The sequence below is a fragment of the Phyllostomus discolor genome, chromosome 12 (genome assembly GCF_004126475.2).
Source record: "Phyllostomus discolor isolate MPI-MPIP mPhyDis1 chromosome 12, mPhyDis1.pri.v3, whole genome shotgun sequence".
Lineage (NCBI taxonomy): Eukaryota > Metazoa > Chordata > Mammalia > Chiroptera > Phyllostomidae > Phyllostomus > Phyllostomus discolor.
In genome coordinates this window covers 76056288-76081018 of record NC_040914.2, presented here as the reverse complement: position 1 = coordinate 76081018, position 24731 = coordinate 76056288, and the positions used below count along the sequence as shown (strand labels likewise).

The 24731-nt window shown below is 55.7% G+C and overlaps 1 protein-coding gene across 1 annotated transcript in view; it reads left to right on the top strand.

Moving 5' to 3' along the window:
• The first annotated feature begins 1241 nt into the window (after positions 1-1241).
• Positions 1242-24731, top strand: part of SLC7A5 (solute carrier family 7 member 5) — a 38062-nt gene continuing 14572 nt past the window's right edge. Inside the window, exons 1-2 of the mRNA XM_028501742.2 lie at positions 1242-1861; positions 16440-16565. Of these exons, the coding sequence (XP_028357543.1) occupies positions 1324-1861; positions 16440-16565 (664 nt within the window). The 5' untranslated portion in view covers positions 1242-1323. The remainder of the gene's footprint in view (positions 1862-16439; positions 16566-24731) is intronic.

Here is a 24731-nt window from a genome sequence, read left to right as displayed (position 1 = left end):
AGGTGTCGGGGGTCGTTAGAAGGCTGGGGTTCCAGCTCACTTACTGATCAGTGACATCACCGCACCAAGCCTCAGTTTCCTCGTCTACAAAACGGCTCTAATAATAGCACCTACTCTATTATTTAATAGATTCCGAGGGCTCAGCACAGTGCCTGGTACCCAGTCAGGGCTCTGTAAGTCTGCTTGGCCTTTGCAGGCCAGCCTCTTGCCCCGCAGCACACACCCTCTGAAAGGACAGTGAGAAGGGTGCAGGGATTGTGTTGTATTACCTCAACATCTTCCAGGCCGGCAGCGACTGGGCGTTCCTCTCTGACTACCAGGCTGCCCTTCTTACCTAAGGCGCCTCTCACATTCTTCAAGAACAGGTCAAAGCCCCTTTACCGGCAGCCTGCCTTTAAAATTCCTTGAATTTCCAAGTTAGAGTTTTGGGCGGAGTACTCAAGGTTCTCCTTTGTCAATTGAACTGAGTTTATGCAAATATCTGGTTTCCCAAAAGCCTGTCACCGCTTTTCAAAGTGTGTGCCCCTGAAAGCTGCTCTGAATGCTGTTCTTTCCCATTTCTCCCAGGGGCAGGGAGATTTCCCTTGGGATAAATGGGAACTTCTGTACTCAGAAATGAGACCAGCATATACCTTCAGAAATCTGGCTCACTACTGAAATCTGATTCTGTACCCCACGCCCCAGCTGAACCACGAGCTTCCCCTAGAAGGGGTCGTTTTGATCCTCCTCTTCCCAGGAGAGTGGGAGACCCTATTACGCCAATCCATAGAAAGGAGGCCGGCTCCCCACTGAGCCGGGGCGCCCTTCAGGGGATAGGCAGGCCTTCTTTGAGCCCCAGAGTCACCTCAGATCCCACCATTCCTCCGCTGTGGCCGCGGGTAGGCCCTGCTGCACCGTCTGCTGCCAGTCTGGGACCAAAGGGGGGGTGGGGGGGTGCCGGGGACCTACCAACCGCGGAATAGCGTTCAGAACCAAACGGAACGCAAGGGTCCCGGGGTCGCATAGGGAACCACAGGTATACTAGGGCTGAACCACGGGTGGCCCATATCTATCTTAAGGATCGGTGGGGCATAGTCACTGAATTGCACCTGGGGGAACCTGTGAAGTGGGGGCCTGTCCTGGTAATCAGAGAGCGAGCTGAGCAGCGACTGACTCTGACTGACTCTATGGAGGCACCAGGGGGCGCTGGCGGGGCGGAGTGGGGCTGGGGCCGGGGCGGGGCTGGGGCCGGGGCGGGGTCTGAGAATTTCAAAAAGCTCGGAGCAGCTGGTCCTAGCCGCGGACCTCGCCTCGTGTCGGGCGAGAGCGGTGCGTCCAGGCACTATGGTGGGCGTGGGCCCTAAGCGACGCTCGTCGGCGGCCCCTGCGGCGGCAGAGGAGGAGCGGCAGGCGCGAGAACAGATGCTGGAGGCGCGGCGCGCGGTGGGCTCGGAGGGCTTGGAAAGCGAGGGTGTGACTCTACAGAGGAACATTACGCTAGTGAACGGAGTGGCCATCATCGTAGGCACCATCATCGGCTCCGGCATCTTCGTCACACCTACCGGTGTTCTCAAGGAGGCCGGCTCACCCGGGCTGTCGCTGGTGGTGTGGGCCGTGTGTGGTGTCTTCTCCATTGTGGGCGCTCTCTGCTACGCCGAACTGGGCACCACCATCTCCAAATCCGGCGGTGACTATGCCTACATGCTGGAGGTCTACGGCTCGCTGCCCGCATTCCTCAAGCTCTGGATAGAGCTGCTTATCATCCGACCCTCCTCGCAGTACATCGTGGCGCTCGTCTTCGCCACCTACCTGCTCAAGCCGCTCTTCCCTGCCTGCCCGGTTCCGGAGGAGGCCGCTAAGCTCGTGGCCTGCCTCTGCGTGAGTGAGTATCGGCACGGAACCTGGCCTAGGTGGCGGGGGTGGGGGGCGTCCCCGGGCCATCCCGCACCCCTGGGGCATCTCCTGAACCCCCTGCTGTCTTCGTATCCTGTCCATCCCCGCACCCCAATGCCATTTTGCATCCCCAGACCATCCCCGCGGCTCTAGGCGAAGGTACTTGCCCTGGAACCCACGTGCGTTTCATTCATCCATTCATTTACACGTCATCGTGCGCAGTACGGCAGAGTTCCTTTCCCACGCGTCTTGTGGGCAGTCCCCTTCCCCAGGTTAACCCTATCCAAATTTCTTGTCTGAGCTCCCCAGGTGCTGCTTCTGGAGATAAACTGTAGTTAATTTTTTTCCCATTCATTTTCCTCTTCAAACCAGCTAGCTTATCAGGAATCAGTAGAAGCTGACTCACAACAACAAAAAAAGCAAACAAACAAACCAAAAGACACAGTAATACAATTGTGTGTGGGGAGCAGTGTCCAGTCCCCCGAAGATTGCTTTGAGTGGTAAAAGAAAGGTACTTCCCCATAGATTAAATTTGTGTGTATTGGGTAGGACTGGGGGCCCCACGCTGTGCTGACAGCCATTAGCCGTAGTCCCAGTGTTGGTGGGCACTGTGCTAGTGTATTGGTAGACACGGTCCTGGCATGTTGGTGGACAAGGTATTAGTATGCCGTGGGCATGATCCCAGTGTGTTGATGGTCTTAGTCCCACTGGTTGGTGGGCATGGTCCCGGTATGTTGGTGGATGCATGTTACGTAAAATTTCCCAGGGACCAGAGACTGAAGAAAGGCTGACAGCATCATTACACTGAGAGTTTATGAAGGGAACTTCGCATAGGAGGTACATCTTGGGCATTGGCAAGACAACATGGCTATCATCGGTGCCACCTGGCCAGTGCTAAGGAATTGTATAGGACAGGGCAGGGTGATTGGGGAACTTGGGTGTGACCCGCCCCAGATAAGAGGGAAATATGTGACATACTTCCCCAGAACAGGGCAGAGGCCTGTTCCAGGAAAAAGTCTCTGAGACGATTATAGGACGTAATCTCTGTTTTGGCTTGGACCTAGCACTGCGGTCCAGCGGCGGTCAGGCCGAGTTCCCCTTCCCTGGACCAGTGTCCCCTCCACACTACAGTGTTAGTGTGTCGATGGGCATGGGCCTAGTACGTGTTTCACCTGAGAGGGAACCAGACTGGGGGAAATGGCTGCTCTGCAGAACAGTTTTCTTATCGGGTCTCAGAAAACAAGTCATTTGTAGCAAATGCCATGTGATTTTCATTTCTTTTCAGCTATGGGCAGTTTTTCCGCCTACCTCTTGGCCAACCTCGAGGGAGGCTTGCAAGATGGAAGTGTCCTGCTTTCAGACCTGCCACCTAATTTGAAGATTTGCCCAAATCTCAGTCATGCATTTAAGTACAGAAATAGCCGAGTACATCACGGTTTTGAGTCCTAGCCGTGGAGTTACGGGAAGTGGCTTCTGCCTGGCCCACCTGCTGGTTCTGCTGGGCTTGTGGGGCACGTGCACTGAGTTTCCTGCATCCGTCTCGCTGTGCTATGGGGGCCGGTTGTTTAATTAATTATTTTATTTCTTTTAGGATTTTATATATTTTCTTTTAGAGAGAGGGGAAGGGAGGGAGAAACAAAGGGAGAAATATCCATGTGTGAGATACATATGTCAGTTGCCTCTTGCACGCCCCCAACTGGGGACCTGGTCTGCAACCCAGGCATGTGCCCTGACTGGGAATGGAACCAGTGACCTTTTGGTTTGCAGGCTGGCACTCAATCCACTGAGCCACACCAGCCAAGGCTATTTTTTATTTTTTAAATAATATGTGTATTTATTTATTCTTTGGAGAGAAGAGAAGCAGGGGAGAAAGACAGGGAGAAACGTCCATTGGTTGCTTCTTGCATGCCCCCTTCTGGGACCAAACATGCAGCCTAGGTGTGAGCCCTGACCAGGAGTCAACTGGCGACCCTTTACTTTACGTGTGTTGCTCCAACAAGTGAACCGCATCAATCAGGATTGGGGGCAGGTGTTTCAGAACTCCAAGGCGTGGTCCAGAAATGGTGTATCCAGAAGGCAGAACTCTGCACAGCTGTTTGCCTGCTGAGGTCACACGCTGTCCCGAGACCCTGATAGGCAGCCATGCCAGGTAAAGGGGCAATATTTGCCTTTTGAGGGGGCAGGGGGCTGGTGTCTCAGTGGCGTGGATCTCAGCTTTAACAACCTTGGTCCAGATCAGGAGTAGTTACGGCAGTAGTTGATGTGCCTCAGAATAGGAAAGCCTCTGGCTTCTGGTGGACTTTAAGATGAGAGTTTTATGGGATGATGCACTGGACTGGCTAAGGAAAAGCCTCTAGAAAGGCAAGGTGACTTTGTTGGGTTGTTTTGTCGTTAGGAGAATTTTAATTGCTTGATTTTCATCGTTGTTAGATATACGATAATCATGTTTGAGCCCGCAATGTAATGAAAATGATCATATCTTTAAAGGGTTCCCTCTTTAGTCTTTAAAAATGGATTCCTTTTTAAAACTTTTGGGTTTAGTAGGTGAATCCTTCTGGATTCTAGAGGGCTGCAATGGACGCACTGTAGGTCACTTGTGTTCTGGTATTGCCCGCCCAGTGGTGCCGGTCATGCCAATAGGTCCCTTTTCCATGCGTACATCAGCTTTCATAGCTCTTTTTCTTTGAACCACCTGTGTGAATGTGTGACACGTGTGTGTGTGTGTGTGTGTGTGTGTGACTTTTTCTGATGGAAGGAGGATTTTCAGTAACACAGAGGGGTGTGTCATCTGCAAAAGCCAGCACTAGCCTAGAGCCTTGCTCGGTCTGGAGAGAGCTGTGGGCTGGTCCCAGGCTGACAGGACTCTGCTTACCAGGCTGGCACAGCTGTTCTCATCCAATGCAGTGAAAGGTCACGGTGTGGACCACGGAGTGGACTTCTGAGAAGGCAGTGAGGGTTTCCACAGAAAAGCCACAGAAAGCTCCTGAGTGTTCTGTAGTTATTGCACAAAAGCTGGGTTCAGAATTTTTCCTTAAGAAGAGAGAGGGGGCCCGGCACCACTTTCTTCCTGGAGCGCATCCCCGCAGGCGTGTGCCCCAGGGTGGCCTGCGGCCCTGGCACCGCTCTTTCCAGCAGCGTGTTCCGGAGCACAGTTCTCATTTTGCTGCCTGATCCTTTCAGTCCCCTGGGCATATCCCGCAACAGTTTCTTTCTGCTTGTTAAAAAATTGTGCTGTGAGCCCTATCCTGGTTGCCCATTTGGCTGGAGTATCATCCCATACCAGGGGGTCCACCCTGAGGCCCGTCGCCCACATGCAGCCCAGGAGGCTATAAATGTGGCCCAACACAAGATCACGAATTTACTTAAAACATTATGAGATGGGGTTTTTTTTTGTGATTACATGTCACAGTGCATTTAATGTGTGGCCCAAGACAGCTCTTCTTCCAGTGTGGCCCAGAGACGCCAAAAGTTTGGACACCCCTGCAAGGTTGTGGGTTTGATCCCTGATTGGGGCATGTCCAGGAGGCCATAGATGTTTGTCTGTCTCTGTCTCTCTCTCTCTCCCCCCTCCCCCCTTTCCTTGCTCTCTAAAATCAATAAATACATTCTCAAGTGAGGATTTATAAAAAATTAGTTTCAGATCAAAAACCTATGATTCTATAATTAACCAAGTCTGTAAAACTTAAAAATAATTGTGGTGTGAAATGGCTTTGGTGCTTAGAATGATCCTAGGGACAGTATAAATGGGGGAAAAGTCCTTTTGCTTGTAGGTCTGGCAGAAATGATGACACGGTTCTGGTGTTTTCATCTTATTAATGAGCTAAAAAGGCAAGAGGCTAGATTCATAACTCTGTAGTGGCCATGGGGGATTTGACTCATGACCAGGTTTATATGGATTATTTATTGCTTAATGAAAAGTTGTTAGCAGTTGCTGAAATCAGTTTATCCCTCCTTCCAAGGCCCCTTTCTCCATAAAATGTCTGGAGAGGACTCTGCTAGGGGCCTGGGCTGGGGGCACAGATGAGGGCCAGGGCAGGGCCTTGTATGTGAGAGGGGCTGTGGTTCGGAAAGAACTGTGGCCTCATTGGTCCTTAATCTCAAGGGAGAAGCTCTCAGAAGGGATCTGAATGGGTCCACCTCTCCCTCGTTGAGTTGTGCAAAAGACTTGGGGCCTGTCTGAGTTGTGATTGCTCACGCCCACGCAGGACATGTAGGTGTCAGGGAAGTGGCTACAGCAGACCCACTGCTTGCTCATCCTCCTCTTTCTCCATCTGAGTTGGGTGGAGGGTGGGATGGGGTGGGGGTGGGGGAACCTTAGCTGTTGTTCCTCTGAGGACCCATGACCTGAAATATTTCCCCTGGTGTCAGGTAGAGCCTGCACTGCACGTGGGCAGGCCCTGAGAAGACTAGGCCATGACGGGCTTAGCGATTGCACTTTGGGACACGGTGCATTGCACACGGTGGCTGTGGCTTATTCTTCATACCGCCCTCTGTCTGATACTTAACTTGTAACATCTCAAGCTGCCCTCGAACTTACTCTTTTCTGGTTTAGAGAACAGAAGGAAGAAGAGAGAGGGTAGAGAGAAGGAGAGGAAAGCCAAAGGTGCGTGCCAGTATTTCTGGCTGGGGCTTGAGCGGATGAGATGCTCAGCATGCACATGTCAGCCCCGCTGGCCTCAGGGCGGTGGTAGGGGTGGGGGTGGGGAGCAGTGCCAGCCTGCTGTCAGCTCCTCTCGGGCGTAGATGAGGTGCAGCTTGGGTATCTGAGCCATAGCCAGCTGACTTGCAGGTAAGTTGGTCAGTTGGGGTGATGCCCAGAGTGGGGGAGGAGAGACCATAATAGCACCCCCTAATTCCCTAGTTTTCTATCTTCCTGGCTCATTTCCATCAGCTCCAGGTGATGGTCCTGCTTCTGGGCGGTGTGGGACCCCAGACAATGTATCCACCTCTGTCCTCATGACTCCAATCAGACCTGTCACAGTGAGGCCTAGTTCTAGGTGTCCAGCAGCCTGCCAGCCACCAGGGCTGAGCCCTTTGATGTATTAGGCAAAGGCTCCTGTGTGTTTCCAAGGAGCCAGCTAACCCAGAATCACAAGCCGTGAGCTCAGTGCAGACAACAGCCCAGTAATTAGCACTAAAATCCAACTTGCCTGCCAGACATGAAAGTGGTCTGGCTGTTGGAGGGAGTCAGGCCAAGTCACAGGACTGGGGCTGAGTCCTGTCTGATCCTTTATAGAAGGGTTTGAACTACGCCCCCCCCCCCCGTACCCCCCGCCACTGCCTCACCCCCGAGGGAGGTGGTGGATGTGGGGAAGCATTTCAGACCCTGTTTCCCTGGGTCACAGCCCCTTCTGACAATCCCTTGGAATGTGCGGGCTCTGCCCGGAAATGTGTGCCAGGACATTTGCTCGAAACTGTGTGGTCACAGGGTGCTCAGGCCCCCAAGACCTTGGCCAGGTTGAAAGCCCCCTCTACCCCCAGGAGAGGCCCTGATCAGACACAGGTCTGATGTTTTCTAGCTGATGTGCTTGGATTCCCCTCCCCACATGCTCTGCACCTCAGCCTGTGAAATGAGTGTTGTCATTCCCATGTTATAGCTGGGGAAACTGAGGCAGAGGTGGGCTTTGAGTGTACACTCTGCGCCCACCTCCACACTCAACTGCCTTTAGTCATCAGCAGTGTGGGGACACAAGACCAAGTCTGTGGGGAGGGTGGTGGGTGCCAAGAGTCTGGAATGGTGTCGGAGCCCACGTCCAGACAGCTGGTTGGCAGAGCAAGGACACGTAGGTCTGAGGTTCGTCCATATGCTGGATTCCTGGGAAGCGCTTCTCCCCCTGTCTGTGGGGTGCCAGACTCCTTATACACTTCTCGTCTTTCCATCGAAGTTGCATGGCAAACGAGCTTCCCGGGCAGGGCAGGCTGAGAGCTGCGCCACGGCTTGCAGCAGCCCTGTGGCCGTGGGCCCTGTCCTGTGGCCACACTGGCCTCCAGTTCCTGTTCCCTTCTTCCATGACTCACAGCAGGTGCTGGGGACTGCAGGGGCCATGTGATCCTATACCCCTGGTCGGTGTCACCTTCCAGGCCCTTGTCAGGACTGTGGCCAGGGGAGTGGCCCAGAGTGCACCTGTTCCCACCTCTCGGCTTTGCCCTGCCCTGTCCTCACCAAAACGACTGCCACTTAATCCAGCAGCTTTTTGGGACTGGAGGTTGGGGTCCCATCTACATCATGGTGGGAGGACCCTGCCCAGCTCTTTCCTCGATTCTGGTGGGGTGCTGAATTCTTGCCCTTGCTCTGGAGACTGGGAGATCCCAGACAGGGCATTTCTTAGGATGGAGCCCACCCCTCCCCCAGTGGGTTTTGCCTGCTATGTGAAGAATTAGCACTGACTTCCCATTCGGGCTCTGTGAGAGTGACGCACGCAACCCGATCTGTGCTCCGAGTCACTCTGACTGCGGTTGCTGGCTGACATCTGTCGCTGCTGAGACTTGATCATTTGTAAGTTACTCAAAGGGTAGCCAATACAGAAGCACGGCCATCTCCTGCAGGCATGAGCCCCATGGCCCACTGCGACCCTGTGACCAGCCCAGCATAGTATCCAGGTCTGTGTGAGTTGCCCACGACCAGCATAGGACTCAGCCCTCGGCACTCACACGGGCTGTGTCTTCACCTGCTTCCTTTCTGGGGGACCCTGTCCGCCCGATCCAGCTGGATGGCCAGGGCTGATGCAGAAGGCTGTGGGACAGGGGCCAGGTGCTTGGCTTCTCTGGGCCTGTGTTTCAGAGCCCGGGGGAGGATGGGGCGGGTTGTGCCCATGGAGGATGTGCAAGTTAACCATCCCACCAGCAATGGTCAGGTGTCAGAGGTGCCAGGAATTAAATGTGACAGATCAGGTGTGCCCAGCGAGGGGAGTAGTGGGGGTCCAGGAGCTATGACTCCTCCAGGTGCGGAAAGGAGGCTGCAGGTACTTTGAGTGCAGTGGCCGGAGTCGGTGGGGCCTGGCCGGAGCCACTTCTGATGGGTCTCGGTGCCCTGCACACTTGCACCTGTATGGTATGGGTCTGGGGGCGTTGAGACCCCCTCAGAGCTAAGGGAAAGGACGAGTTGTGTGGGGGGTAAGGGTGGCTGGGAGGATGGAGGGGAGGGAAGGTGTCCCCCTGGGCCAGCCTGTACCTGCAGGGGCTGTCTACTGGCTGGGGCTGAGGGGGGCCAAGTCGAGGAGTCTGGGGAAGGGGAGGAGCCGAACCAGAGTTTGGGTAAGGAGCATTTTGTTTTTTTAAAAAAACCACCTTTATTTTTATTTATTTTTAGAGATTTTATTTATTTTTAGACAGGGGGGTGGGAGGGAGAAAAAGAAACATCAGTGTGTGGTTGCCCTCTTGCACGCCCCCTACTGGGGACCTGTCCTACAACCCAGGCATGAGCCCTGACTGGGAATCCAATAGCAACCCTTTGGTTCAAAGACCGGTGCTCAGTCCACTGAGCCACACCAGCCAGGGCAGGAGCATTTTGTTTCAATGGATTGGTGGGGACAGGAGGTTCAGCTCATCACTGCAGAGGCACAGAGGTACATGAGGGTCTGTGTCTGGCCTGGTCACAGGTAAACGGGGGCGTTGTGTCCTGTAGGGGTAGAGGGAGGGGTTTCTCCGAGGGACGTGACAGAGGGGCTCTCAGCCTCCACTATTCTCCAGCGGGGCGGGGCTCCGTGGGGTCCAGTGCCGTCAGGTTGTATGAAGACCCTCTACTGGAGTGCTGGGCCAGGGCCTGTGGAGCAGAATGGGGACTGGGCCCTGTCCTGGGGGGTCTCACCCAGAAGGAGGGAGATACATGTGAACATGTTCTATAGCTCAGTTCAGGGCTTGTGCCTAACGGGGGCCTGCAGGCAGGGTAGCTGGGGGTCTGGCCAGCAGCCCAGGGTGCTTAGAGCAGGCACTCATGGTCACTGCTCTCTGCGCGTCCCACACGAGACACCTCAGCCCAGAAAGTAGCAGACGCCAGTCCAAGGCCCTACATCGTAACAGCAGCCTGGTTCAGGTATGTGGGGCAGAGTCTCCCCTCACCCTGGCCGCTTTGAGGGCGCACAGTAGACTTGTATCTCAGGTATGCTCGTGTCGGGCGGGGCCGTACGGGGTTTGCCCCCATCAGTGGGTCTTAGGCCTGGCTGCACCTTGGAGTCACCTGATTAGGACTGATGCCCAGGTCCCCTTTGCAACCTAGCAAAGTGAAGCACCATACAGGTCAGGGAGCTGTGGTGGAGCTTCTCATGGGCAGCCAGGGTTGAGGCCCCTGGCTGAGTGTCCAGGAGACCTGAGCATACTCACCCTGCTCTTCTGATGAGTGCTGTGTCACTTTCAGCATGTTGGACAACCTCTCTGAGCTGTCTTTACCCCAACTGTCAAATGAGGGTTGAGTACTACACGTGTCCTCTCAGCCCTCGGGTTCAGTGTCTACAGAAGGTTTTCTCTTCTTTTTCCTCTTTATTTCTTCTAGCATAAGTGCTGGAGGAACAGAGGGTTTGGGGAGGAGGTGGAGTTTCTGTCCACAGATGCATGCGTGTATGCCAGTGGTAGAGACTCCTAACTGCTGAGAACCCTGCACACACAGCTTCATCTGTTCTCAACCGATCTTCACGCTAGCAGTGACCAGTCCTATGAATACCAATCCTTAATGGGGTGCCAGACGGTGTGGGTGAGCATTACTCACCCACAAAGCAGGCTGTGGTAGTCTGTCTTACTGGATGAGGAAACAGGCTCGGACATACTAAGTGACCCGGCCAAGGTCACACCCCATGTTAGAACTCCCTCAGGTTTCAGAGCCAGGGGATGGGCCTCTTTCCTGTCAGCTGTCTGTTCTTAGGTTTAGGGGTCCTGTGGGACCCTCTCTTTTCCCCAGGACTCTTACGTCCCACGACCAGTGAATCAGAAGTTTCTGTTCGTGGGGTTTCCCGCTCACCCCGGGACTCGGTGTCAGTGGATTTCAGAGTTGACTAAGCTGTCTCTGGTGTGTTTGGAAATGAATGTGTGAGCCTTGTTGCAGACGCTCGCCAACACCTGCACGCTGGGCTGGGATGAACTCTGTGGTCGGGCGTAACCCAGCCCTGGTTAAAGATGTGAACATGAGGCAAACACGTGTTCTTGGGCTGGTCATGGGAAATTTGAAAATGTGATGCTGGTCTATTAGTAATATCTTTTTTTTTGAAAGATTTCATTCATTCATTTTTAGAGAGAGGAAGGGAGAGAAAGAGGGAGAGAAACTTTGATGTGTGAGAGAAACATTGATCGATTGCTTCTCAAATGCCCCTACTGAGGACCTGGCCTGTAACCGAGGTTCGTGCCCTGAGTGGGAATCCACCAGCGACCTTTTGGTTGGTGGGATGACACCCAGCCCACTGAGCCTCACCAGTCAGGGCCTAGTAGTGTGGTACCTTTTTGCAGAAATCAGTGAATGGAGACCCAGGGGGCACGCTGGCTTGAGGGTCCCAAAGGACCCTTAAAGCCAAGAACACTGGCTTGAGGGCCCGGTGTGCCCCCCGGACTCCAGATTTCATGTCCTGCCTCACCCGTGGGTGGCGGCCTCTTGATTTGCTCCTGGGTAGGTCGGGTTCCACCTGAACAAAAGTCCCTGCTCCTGGGAACTGCCTCCTTTTCCCTCAGTGGCCGGCAGTAGAGATGAGGTCTGGAGCCCTCGTCAGCCTGAGCTGCTCAGGGTTCTAGCGCATCCTGGCTGTGAGGCTGGCGGCCTTGTGTGTGCCAGGTGGATTTAGGTGAATACGGCAAAGGCAGGACAAGAACTCACAGTGACTGGGCGCCCCTTCAGTGGTCAGTCCTGTTGGTGTCGGCTCTCCTAGCCTCCCGGGTCACACCATCCTGTGTGTGGTCATTGGCCTTCATCCTAGGAGCAGGCCCACCTGTAGCCAGGGCTCAGTCCAGGACCCGGTGAGTGCCAAGATGTCCAAGTCAGCAGACTGGCCATTTGCCTGAGCTTGGGTCTCTGACCAGCTTCGGTAGCAGAGGTCGACAGGCATTTTGTCTCTCAGGGCTTGCTGCCGAGCTCTGGGCCAAACGATGCTCCTGTGCCTGGCGTCTCGGCCCCTCCCGGCCAGCTCCTCACAGCCGGGCCCCACCCTCTGCTGAGGAAGCATTGCTCTTAGGTCCCTGACTGCCTCTGCCCCAAGAATTGACCCTTTTTATCAAGGACTCTCAAACCTCATGTAGAAAGCACCACCCAGATGGGGAAGCAGAGAGAGTGGGGTGTCTTGAGCTGCACTAGTGGGCAGAGACCCCCGAGGCCACCATGCTGAGGATCAGGGAGGGGTCCTGAGCAATAACAGATCCAGGGGAGGAGCCGCCGTGTGTCATTGCGTTTGTGCCCAGCCAGTGTCCTTAGTCCTCAGCCCTCAGGGATGGTCTCCCCTGGCAGTCTGCAGATGACTGATCTGAACTGAGGCACCCAGTCAGGCCAGCACAGCTGGGCTCTAACTGTAACCAGGTGTCCCCGGAGGCCAGGGGACAAGAGCAGGAGGCCCAGCCGCCAGCCGAGGGGGCTTCCTGCCTTCACTGGGCAGCACTTCGGGCCCATAGGGCATACCGGACAGGAGGATGGGGGTTCAAGTAGAGCCACCAGGGAAGAAGGAGGGCAGGAGCCCCTTAGCAGAGGGATGGTGTCCCTGCAGTGCAGTCCTGGGAGCCTGGCTCCTTTGCTGAAGTGGAGCCAGATGCCCCTGCCAGCCACCTGGGTGGGCTGTCACATCAGGACGGAGAAGGGGGCGGACCTGAATGAGCCGGCAGCATCCAGCCCAGAGCTGCCTCCTCTCCAGGGGGCTCTGGGCCTTATCTCCTTCACCCCAGCTGTCACCATTTGAGAACGCAGCCATGCCTATCTGGGGGTGCTGGCACAAGGAACCCTGGAGAGGGCTGGCTTCTAGCCAGGTGCCCTCCTGATAGTCAGTCACCCATCTTTATCAGCCTGCTGGTGCTGGTTGGCCGTGCCCTGGAGGGCCCCATGCTCTCCCCACCTGCATGTGGCACAAGCATCAATGCTTTCTCCTCATCTCCCTTCCTGGAGGGGCTGTGGGTTAGTAGTCATGGTGACGACAGCAGCAAGCCCTTCTCACATCTCTGTACCCAGCACCCCCATCAGTGCCCATCAGTCCCCGTCCCACAGGTGTGGGAACTGGGGCTCAGGGAGGCCGGGCATCTTGTCCCAGTGGTGGAGCTTAAAGCAGGGAAACTGGGCTGCAGTCCTAGCCCACCGCCCCCTCCCACGGCTGCTTTCGCTAAGGCTAGGAGACACTGTGTCCCGATGGATTCGCCTATTTACTTAAGATTATATTTCATTTTGAAATTTTTAAAAAAGGAACACCATGAGAACAATAAAGTATGTGTTGACCCATCAGCCAAAGTCAATGAAAATGGAAATTTCATCATGCATTTTGGTTCTCTTTAGAAAGGAACAAATACTATAAAGTCCTCTTTGTTCTGTGAGCTGGTTCCTTTCCCTCCCAGGCTGTAGGCCATCAGCCCGTCGCTGGTTCACAGTCTGGACATCTTTAATGTCTTGGGATGGCCCTGTGTTCGGGGAGGGAGCGCCTCAGTGCAGAGTGGCTCTCTGACACGAGTGGGGCTCAGCCCTTGTTGGTGGGAACAGCTGGGTGGGACCTTGGAATTGGCAGGGTGTGCGCCCTCTGTTATCTGTGGAGGGGCCTCTTTCTCACCCTAGTGACAACTAAGACCCACCCCCTGTGTCAGTGACCAGGGCAGTAGGAGAGCCCACAGGCCGGGGGCTCTCTAGGCAAGCTATCTCCCCTTCCAGGAGCCTCAGAGTCCTGCCCTGCCCCTGCTCACCGTGCGGTGGAGAGACCCCAAGTGGGGCGAGTCGAGCAGAGGTGACAGCCAGAGCTGGCTGCACTCGGTGGTGCCCGCAGTGCTGCTGCACTTTCTGAGGCCAGAGAGCCCCGTGAGGAGAAGAGGAGTTTGCCCTGGGGGCTGGTGGAGAGAGAGCAGCTGCCTGCCTGCCTGCCTGCCTGCCTGGGCTGTGCCTTCCCGCTTGCCCCGCCCCCCAGTGGCAGTGAATGGAGTGATGCAATCTTCACGCTTCTTGCTGCATTGGAAAAGCTGAGTGTGCTGAGAGGAGGACCCTGGGGCAGTTGCGTCAGGACTGTCACTCAACCACAAGAAAATGGGAGGCTGACTCAGAAAAGCCAAGGGACCCCAGACCTGCCCTTTCGCTGTGCAGGGGCTCCCTGGGACTCATCCGGTAGCAGGAAGGAACCTGGGCTTGCCCTTCAAGCCCTCTTCATCCTGGCCCCCAGCCAGGGACCACTAAACTGGAAGCACTTACCAGGAAGCCCAGAAAGACGAAATTCTACTATTCCCTCCCTCTCCCCACCCTGCACTGTCAGTCTTATGGGGGATGTCAGAGGGCCCCGCGGACCTGGGTCTCAGTCTTGGGAATACCCCTTCCTCCTTGGACAGGTGATTCCTCTTATCTTCTTTTTCCTCTTCCGTGATGGGAATGGCAGTGCTGATGTGCTTAACACAGGACAGCGGTCTTCCCGTTGGTCCTGAGGGCCAGGACCGAGCATGTACCCCGCCCCAGAGCCATACACTGAAGGCCACAGGTGCTGTTTGCCTTGTGCGGCCCCTCTGAGCCTTTCTTTCAGTTCCTGCTGCAAGAGATGGCTTCAGTACTGTGACACGGGCACTTTGTCTCGAACCCCACGTCTTCACTGCCTCATTTAAACCCCTACCACCCCGAGGCGGCTCATTTTACTGTGAGCCTCTGAAGGTGCAGAACAGCCTGAGAGCCAGGGTCTCCGCTAGGGTCCCCACAGGTAAGAGCCAAGCCAGGCCCTTATGGCATGGCTCTTGGGGGAATTCTGCATATTTCAGTTTTAGGATAGCAACCAAAAGCAAATACTTTCAAAACATTTTTCAGCCTGAACTTTCTCAGTGCATGACATACAGTCTGTCAACCATTGCATCAGCCAAGGTTCAGAGGAGTGAAGGAAAAATGAGAGGGCGGTTGCTGTTAAGTTGTCAGTTCATTTCCAAGAGAGAGCGGCAGATTGGTGGCACCCTTACTCCCACCCAGAGCATGCCGGGAAGATTTCCTGTTTCCCTTCCACCTGGACTGGTGGGTCTCCTCCAGTTAAGTAGCATGGATTTATCTCTTTGGACCCTAATCTTCAAATAGTGAAATTACATGTAATTACTTTTGCTGGGGAAAGATGCCACCTGGGTTCCCAGCCCTGGGTTAGTTCTGTCTAGAAAAGAGGAAGGACAAGCAAAAAGTCTTTACAGACTTCCTTACCTTATTGAAACCTTCTGAGGAAGAGGTGGGTATTAGGGGAGAGGTGGAGAGAGGCCCTTCCCCTGGGCTCTGCCATGCTGGTTAATGTTTAATGACCAGCCCTCCATGAAAAAAAAAGGCCCCATCTGTGCCCCTGCCAGTTCTCTGTGTAAATGCTCCCTGGGCGCCTGGTGTTCCGCACCCGTGGGTGGGGAGCTGGGATGAGAGCGAGGTGCACTCACCTGAGAAGCGAGGCGACTCAGCAGCACATAGACCTGAGTGTGTGAATGAGTTAGAAATAGGGAAATGGGAAGGCATTGGTGTGGAGTGTTTCATTGCCTTTGTTTTAGTATAATTTTGTTGCATTGTAAGTTTACGGGGTAGCTTTGTGAACTGCCAGCTCTCGAGATCCCTGAACAGTTAGTGGTGGCTCCCGAGCATGCTCATACCCGCCCCAGCGCCCCTGAGCGCGGGGCACGGTCTCCTCCCAGGTGCCCGGGCAGCGCCTGCTTATGTCCGGGAGTGTTCACCAGCCACCCTGTCTCCACCTCTGTGCCCATCCAGGTCAGGGGGGAACCACCTGTGACTGGTGCAAGTTTCCGTTTCAAAGTATGCTGTCACAGCAGAAGTAGAACTGTAGTTTCCTGTACCAGCTGGGACCACCCCGGTGTGGCTGCCCCTTGGCCCTGGGGCTATGGCATTCACCTTCTACCCCCATTTCAGGGGTTTGTGGTCCCACCACTTGGCTTGTCACATGGATTTGTGCCAGCGGGGTACCTCACTCCCCTGTTAACTCTGTGGGGTTCCAAAAGATTCTCTCCGAAGAAAGAGTTTCCCACCTTCAAGAAGTTTGGTAGGCTGTATGTGAACCCAATAAATTATGGTAAATGTTGAGTGGGTGCAAAGAGGTGAATGCAGTCCCCCTCCAAATGGCAGTTAGCTATTTAACCTACACTCTTAAGATAGGCTCAGCTCAACTCAGGGGTGTGGAGGGTGGGGGAGGAAGGGAAGGTACCTGTATTGATTGGTGTTCCCTTAGAAGATTGAACTTCATTCTTTAAAAAAAAATCCTTTGTGACAGCCCAGGGGTACCTGCGACCACAGCTTAGGAGCCTATGATTCTTAGCCCTTGACCTTGGTCCTAGTTTGTTGTCAAGTTTATCAAAACAAGTCCTGGAGGATGAGACCCCACCAAAGGGGCTGGGTTTCTTCTCAGCCTGCCCCTGCGTCATGCTGACCATCTGTCCAGTGGGACTCACTCGCTGCCTTTTCTCCACAGTGCTGCTCACGGCCGTGAACTGTTACAGCGTGAAGGCTGCCACCCGGGTCCAGGACGCCTTTGCTGCGGCCAAACTCCTGGCACTAGCCTTGATCATTCTGCTGGGCTTCATCCAGATCGGGAAGGGTGAGTGCAGCCCCGGGGCCTTCACAGCTGTCTTCTGAGGCCCTGCTGTGCTGGGGTGGGGGTGGGGGCGTTAATAGGGGGGGTCCCCCTTCCTGAATGCAGCAGCCCTCAGGTCTGGCATGCTAGCATGAAGGGTATTCTTTGAATCGGGACACTGTGTGCCAGGTCACACCATCCCAGGAGAGGCAGTGATATTGACTTAGAGAGACTGAACATCATCCAACACATTAAATATCACCCAGAGCAAACAGGGAGATATAGATTCCCCCCCCCGTTCCGAACCCCACTTTCCTACCCACTGTTGGGGCTGGGGAGGGGTAGGGTGGGGACTTCTGGAGAGAGCTTAGCACTGTGCCTGGCATGTCGTGAGCTGTTGCTAGTTTAGTCTCCCAAGGTAGATGTTGCACACAGGAAGCTACCCAGATGGTAGGTGCCCTACAGACAGGTAAGTCAGAGCTGCCCCCCAGGGGAGGATGCAGAACAGCCCAGCCCCCAGCAGGGCCCTCGTGCCCACAATGCCCCCACACACCAGCATCTGCCATGCTGACCTCTGCCCTGTAAGCATCACTCTGTCCCATCCCATATGGGTCGCCCACAGCGTGGCATTTGGTGACGGTGCATCCTCTGGCTATTGGGCCTTGTTCCCTGTGAATGTGCTATGATTTGCCCATCATTCTATGGGCAAGGGTGATGTGGTCCCCCTGTTCCTGGCCGCTGTGGAAAGCCCTGTCAGGAACACTTCTGTAGGTGTCTCTTGATGCACAGAAGTGCTGGCTTCTCCTGCAGCGGGTGCACAGCTGGCCCAGGTCGGGCGTTGGCTTGGACCCTGCAGTGGAGCCACAGTGGCGGTCCTAGACAGGCTCTGAGAGCCCCTCCACAGGAGGTCATCATGAAGACACACACAGCCAGCCCCTGCAGCCCTGTGTCTGGAGGGGCAGGTGGGCACTGGGGCTGCGCTCTATGTCTGCGTGCTGTTAGAAAGCGGGGGCCGCAGAGGACAGCCCTTGTGTCCCCTAACCCACCAGGGGCACAGCTGGCCTGATGCAGTGTCACAGGGGGAACCAGAATCTGAGCCACTTCTGAAACCCCACGTAGGCACCCTCTCACATCAGCTATCCTTCACTGTGAGCCCTGGGCAGGAGGTGGCTGTTGTCTTGTCATAGCCCGTCCTCTCTCACACTTTGGAGCTGGCTAGCTGTGAATTGTGTGCTCGGAAAACCCCTAAAGGCCTCACACCTGTGTCCTCTGGGCTTCTGGCTATGACACCCAGAAATCCATGCTTGCAGTTCTGGGTTGCCTCGATTCCTTCCCTCCCCAGCCCTGACTGGCCACACTGGGCACTGTACTATAAAGGGATCTGGTGTCCAAAGAGCATGGGCTGGGCAGGGGGCATGCTCATGACTCGAGAATCGGGTGCACGTGGGTCTGCAGTGGCTGCCACATTACCTGCCCTTGCTCGTCCTCTATTGGAATAGAGAGAAGCCCATGGTTCTGGTGCACGCTGACCTGGTGAGGTCAAAGCAGGAGTCCAGATCATTCAGCAGGCCATCTTTGTTAAATGCATTAGTATGTGTGAAGTCTTTAGCATGGCATTAGTACCTAGTAAGAACCAGCTCCTCCCGTAGCCACAATCATTGTCATCGTGGAAGGGAAAATTCCACTGATATGTGATCACTCTGTGGAAGGTAGCCTAGGTCATCACCCCAGGAGCTGGACCTCGTGGGAGTGTGCATCTGACCAGTGGCATCTGGTTCCCCAGGAGGTCCTTGAGACACTCTCTGTGGGTGAGCCCAACAGGCATGGCTGGGATGAGCCAGAACCTGCCTTTGGTCCCTGCCACCGCTGCTCTGGGTGCTTCCACTGTGCTGGGGGGCCTTCCTGGGACTTTAGGCTCCAGCATATTCCTGAAGGCAAGACCATGTCTTACTCTTTCCTTCTTGGGTCTCAAGGGCCCTGTCAGGGCCTAGTAACTCCCTGGCCTCATGGAGAGTAGTTAGGACCGACAGGTGGGAGAAAAAACTCGGTCATGCACCCACTGCTTTGTCCAGCTGGGAGATGGGTCATCGGATAGAAGCCTTGCTTGTGAAGGCTTTTACTTGGCTGGTATGATTGGATACAGACAGATGAGGAATGTTGCGGGGGGGACCTGACTTTTGTAAAAACAAATTTCAGTAGGAAGAGCAAAGAGCTTTTGTTCGGCTTGAATGTATAATGTGTTTATAATTCCGTTGCTGTTGAAAACATCCTCCCCCACCCACCTCCTGCCCGAAGCAGTTTCTTTCTGAACTCGGGATACAGTGCAGCGTCTGCAAAATTCCTGTCTCCTGTTTTTAAGAGATTTACTTTGTTCCCAGATGAATGCCTTCCTTTCTGGAGGATGCACGGTTGGAAATGTTGACCCCTTTCTCCCACAATGTTTGTCTGACTCTGTTTCCCCCTCGGGCAGCCTGCAAAACCCCGTGGGTCCCCGTGCTGCTGGGAAGAGGGCTGGCTCCTCTTGGTGGAGGCTCAGCTCCACGTGCTCAGGGTAGCCACAGACCACCCTGCTCGGGCCTGGGCACTCTCTCCTTCACTCCCCCAGCATTAAACCCATCTTCCACCTTGGCTCACCTGGCTCCTGGGGCTGCAGGAGGGGCTTGGGCATGGGGCCCAGCCTCCCCAGGTTCAAGTCCAGCTGGCTGTTTGTTAGCCCCAGTTGCCATGAGACCATGAGCAGTCCTGCCCTTGCTCTTCACCAGAACGTTCTCAGGCTCTGAGTGCAATGAGCACACAGCCCTGCCAACCAAACCCCACTCTGTGCTTCAGAGACGTCAGACACACAAGACCAGGAAAATGCAGACGGGGCGATGGGGCTCCAGCCCAGACCTGGGAGGCCCTGCTGAGGGCAGGAGGGCGTGACTGCACGATGGGCTGCGATCTCAGGGGCGGGAGGGGAGTGGGCTGCCCTTGTGGCTGGGGTCGGGGATGCCATGGTGCTGAGTGTGTGGGGACCTGTGCCACCTAAGGTGTCAGGATTTGCTCCTGGCCTTTTCAGAAGGCTGTGCAGAGGTTGGGTGGGCATTTTGGATCTGGGTGGCTGAAACAGCCATCTCAGGAAGTGTGGGTGGGGGCGGCTTGGTGTGGGGAGCCACAGAGAGAAGCGGATGGACATGGTGGGCAGAGGGCACTTTTTGGTTCAGGACATGCCTACCATTCCCTCCCCTGCTTTTGCCATTTTTCTTTTGTCTGTGGGCTTATCTACGACACCCTGCAAGGTCCGCCGCCCCAAGGTCAGGCGGTCCCAGAGCTGAGCCGCTTTTCCAAGGCTGGAGGGTGACAGTGGGGCATGGAAGACTTATCCCTCATGCCCAGGTCCCTTCCGGGCCATGCACAATGGGACGCTTGTGGTTCTGCCTGGCGGGAGGCCTGTGGTGTAGCATCCGGTGGGAGAACAACCCGAGTCTCCTTGAGCAGTCACACAGCGATTGCATGGTTGGGCAGATAAAAGGTCCCACAAAAACACTTTCTTTCCCTCCCACGTTGTGTCTGAGCAGGATGCCCTCACCCTGGAGGTCATGGGAGGAGGCCTAGTCCCCCAGCCTCCACGGCAGCTCGCACGAGCTCGCCTAGCCACTAGGACATGGTCCCCAAGTGCCAGGGTGGCACTGGGAACTGAGACACTTAGACTCCGAGCTGGTTATTGCCTGTGCCCAGTACTGCCCAAAGTTACTGGGAGGATGGGGGGTTGAGAAAGCACAGGAGATGCCGCTGGCTAGAAAGACCAGCCTCGCAGTGGGGAAGGCCTGGGCAGCCCTGTGAATAACCACGTGCGCCCAGGGCTGGAGACTGGTCTTTGAGTCGTTTTACAGTTTGCATTTGGTTCTTAGGTTATTGGGTCAGGGCTTGGAGAAGCAGTGGCCTGCCCAGTCCCACGTAGCAGTGTCAGCAACCGCACATGGCTTGTGATGTTGGGTCCCGTGTGCAGGGATGTGAGCTCCCTCAGGAGCTCTGTCCTACCAAGAACGTAGTGCCAGGCTTATAGGATGGGGGTGGAAGAGGCCTACGCACACAGGCCAGGCAGCCTGGAATACCCAGGCAGAGGCAGGGAGGAGACCCTGGTCCTGGGAGGGTCTGGGTCTTCAGTACAGCTCTCCACCGGCAGGTCTCTTTGTTTATGGGAGCCTTAGTTTCCTAGTCTGTGAAATGGCTACCCTAGCAACAGCAGCCCCAGGCCATCAGGGCCTCTCTGGCTGCTGTGAAATGTTGCCAGGCTGTGGGCTATCCTCCCCTGCTGGTAGGGGATCAGCATATAAATGCTCCCAGGCCCCACTCTCCTGCTTAGGAAGGACTCAGGGGCACCAGTGACAGAATCTGCCTCAGAGAGGATTCGCAGTGACTGCAGGACACTGTAAGGGGTGAGGGCGAGGCGGGCTGGGCTGGGCTGGGCTGGGCTTCTGTCACCTGTGCCCCTGGAGACAGGGACAGGCCTCAGGGCCCCCCCCCCCCCCCGAGCCAGTCTGCCCCTCTGAAATGCCCACAGTGGCAGTCACGAGGCAAATATGGGACACCCACCCCCTGGCCCCCGTGGAAGAACTCGTGGCAATGTAGCCATGATCGAGGAAAGGTTGGCTGCTTTCCCGGGGGTGTTCTTTGATCATTTCTAACCGAGTCCTTCCTTCGGGTCTGCACGGCTCCGGGCCTGCACGGCTCCGTGCTAATCTGGCATCCAGAATCAGAACAAATCTGCAGTCTCGTGCTTCTTGTGCTGCCCTCTGGGACGAAGTCGGACGCCTGGGAGTTGGGCTGTTTCCTGCTGCTGCCCTCACTCCCTGTGCCCTGGGCGGGTAGCTGCACAGGCAGAGCAGTTGGGGCCAGGGCTGCGACAAGAATGGGGGTGTAGCCACGAAGCTCTGTGCTGGCCTGGTTAGTTCTCAGGGGTCTCCTAAAAAGCTGTGCAGTTGGAAAAGGGTCCTTTCCTATTGGGATTTGAGGCTTGAAGCTGATCGTGAGGCCAGGGGGCCGGCTCCACCAAGAGTTTAAAAGATACACCATGGACAAACAGTAGCCCCGGTGAACAAGCGCTATGCTCCTCTCGGCCAGTCCGGATTCCTGCCACATCACCGTTCCCAGGCGTCGGACAGAGCCAAAGTAGAGCAGGCACTGGACTTAGTCCCTCAGCCCAGGGTAGGGAGACAGATGGGAAAGTGGGATCCCCGGTGAGCCGACCATGGGGGGTGGCCGCTGCGAGGGTGCTGGGTCTCCGTGCTTTCTCCCGCAGTCCTCTCAGGGCACAGAGAGCCGACTGGCCAGATGGGACTCGGGGCCCCAAGACGTGCTTGACCTTTCCACCATGTCTTGACCATGCCCATGAGGCACAGGGTAGTAAGCAGCAGGGCTCGACTAAATGGAGCAAGGCCTGGTTGGTCTCTGACTGCCATGAGTGCTCGGGACTGCATAGCAAATGACACAAACTTGGCGGCGGGTGAGCTGAAAACAAGACATCCGTGCCCTGTGAAACCTGTGCAGGGGGAGCCTTGTCTCTTCCAGCTGCCAGTGGTTCCTTGGCTGGTGGCATCATCACCCATTTCTGCCTCCGTCCTCACTGGCCGCTTCCTGTGTCTCTCCTTTTCTGTGTCTTCTAATGACACTTTCATGGGATGTAGGGGCCACCCTGATTCATGACCTCATTTTGAAATTCTCACTTTAATTACATTTGCAAAGAGCCTTTTCTGGGTCAGGTAATATTCTGAGGTCCCAGGTAGACATGAATTTGGGGGGACCCTGTTCAGCACATTCCACGATGTAAATGGCTGTCGCATGGAAACCCAGAGGGTAAAAGTAGGACCAAAGGCTGAAGGTTACAGTGGTGGACACTCGCTCAGCTGTGGGGATGACTTCCTCACAGTTGGCGCCCTGAGCCCCTGGCCTGGCAGCGGTGCCTCTGGGCCAGCTGAGCCCTCAACCTGTCAGGCTGTCACGGGCTGGAAGCACTGGGTGGGGCGGGCCTGGTCAGCCCTGAGGCTCTGGAATTCTCTCGAGCTGCACCCCAAAGATGGCTATTCCCACACTGGTGATGTTGACAGGCTGAGTGTGGGATTCCCTGGCTTGGGGCCCAGACAGAGCCCTGTGGAGCCTTTGGCCAGGCCTTCCCCATGCACAGAGGCCAGCTGAGGTCTCACAGGCTGCAGGGACTGGGGGAAGCTCTTTGTTCCCTGACTCCGGACCCAGAGGGCTGTGCATCCCCCAGGCGGGAAGAAGGAGAGATCCTGGGCCTGTCCCTACTACGTGCGCATGGCCTCAGCTGCCCTCCCCCACTTCTTCTGTTAGTGAGGAAGCTTCTCCGAGGGGGGAGGGCCCGTTGCACATCCCAGGTTGATGACAGTTTCCTTGGCTGTGGCTGTGTCTGTGTGATACAGTGATTCAGGCTAGTTTTCCCTGAAATCAGCTCCCTGGGGCCTTTTGAATGTTCCCAGCCCAATTACTCTGGCTCTCTGGGGGATCCTGCAGGCTGGAGGCAGGCACTGCCTGGTTCCCAAGGCAGCCTGTGACATTGCAGCTTGCCAAAGGGTCCCGCATCTGGCAGTGTGTTAACTTTCTCACTCCCGGCAACCCTTCCGGGCGGTGCTGCTAAAGACTGCATTTTAGGGTAAAGAAGGCAGACTGAAGATTCAAGAGCTTCAGGGGTGGAGAATGCACGTTAGAGGCAGCTTTTAGTGTTGTTGTTGCGTGACAGGAGTCATCCGCAACGTACGGTGGGGTCCTGGGGTTCCCACACCCTTGCCCCCAGTCCCCGTGGGAGGTCCTGTGCTGCTCCTGTCCCTGTCTTCCCAGTGGACGGCAGGAGGGGGAGCATGAGGCTAGGTCTCAAGTGGAGGAACTATGCAGTCATTCATGTGTGTCTCCCTGGGCCTGGAGCTCTATATGAAAGCAAGGATCATGCTCTGGTTTGGGGTCCACGGGAAAGTAGACATGGGGCAGTTAGTGGGTCTGCCCTGGCTATGGGGAGCAGTGGCACATGGGCCAGACACCTGTCATCCTCTGTCTAGAGTGGAGTCTCAGCCCAGCACTGTTGTCTTTTGGGGTCATCTGCTGTGGGACCACCCTGTGCATTACAACATGTTGAGCAGCACACCTAGCCCCCCACCCCAGCGTCACAGTCTCTAGTGTCTCCGGATGCCACTGCGTGTGGCCGGGTTGCTGGAGTGGGTAGGCGGTTGAGAACTGCCGCGTGGAGTCCAGAGTTCGCTCTCCTGCTGGGAAGGAGGAGCCCTGTCCCCGTGCCGCTGCTAATGCACAAGTGGAGGTGTGACTGCCTTCACTTGCTTCTTGCTGTTCTGGAGACAGGCAGAGCCATTGCTCCTGAGCCATCGCCTCTGAGCTCCTTCAGGCTGTGCCAGCCCTATGGGGGCCAGGCCGAGTGCCGGGCAGAGCCAGCAGGCCTGGCGCCCTCTCTGTGGTGCCCACTGATGGGCGGAGCTGCGGGTCTCTGCTTTGGGCCAGAATTCAGCACAGACAGGCTGAGCAAGCCCAGGAGCTCTGCCGCAGGTGCACATGTGTGCTAGGCTGCTCTCAGCAGTTCACTCTCAGATCGTTCCCTCTGTCCCTGATCCGCAATGGACCACACTGTGCCTGCGTGAGCTGGGAAACAGTGAAATGACAGGGCAGGGGGACAGCTCAGGGGAACTTGTAACAGGTTGATTGGGGTCCAAAGCAGCTGAGTCCTTGACTGAGCTTTGCCACCACCCCCACCCCACCCCATGCCAGGAGAGAAGTGGGAAGTCTGCCAACTGTGCTCAGGGCCGCAGGGACTGCTGTCCCTCTGTGTGCCTGGATCTCTGCTTTCCTCCAAGAGTCTTGGTAGTGAGGCCTTGGACAACCGAGGAAGGTCCTGGCAGGTTACCCCAGCCACAGCTGTCCTAGGAATAGAAGCATCACGGGCTGGTTGGGAGGGACCTGGCTGAGGCCCCAGGTACAGCCCAGTGACACGCTTCAGTCTGAGTTGGTCAGAGCAGCTAATAGTATTCATTTATCCGGGGTTTCAGAGGCTGCAAAATCGAGCTGTAAACCCTAGCAAATACCGTTCCACAGCAGGAATTCTTGTTCCCAGTGTCACTGGCTCAGGTTGATGGCTGCATGTACCTGTCAGACTCGGAGTTGGCCATCCCTTGATGACAACATCGAAGTCAC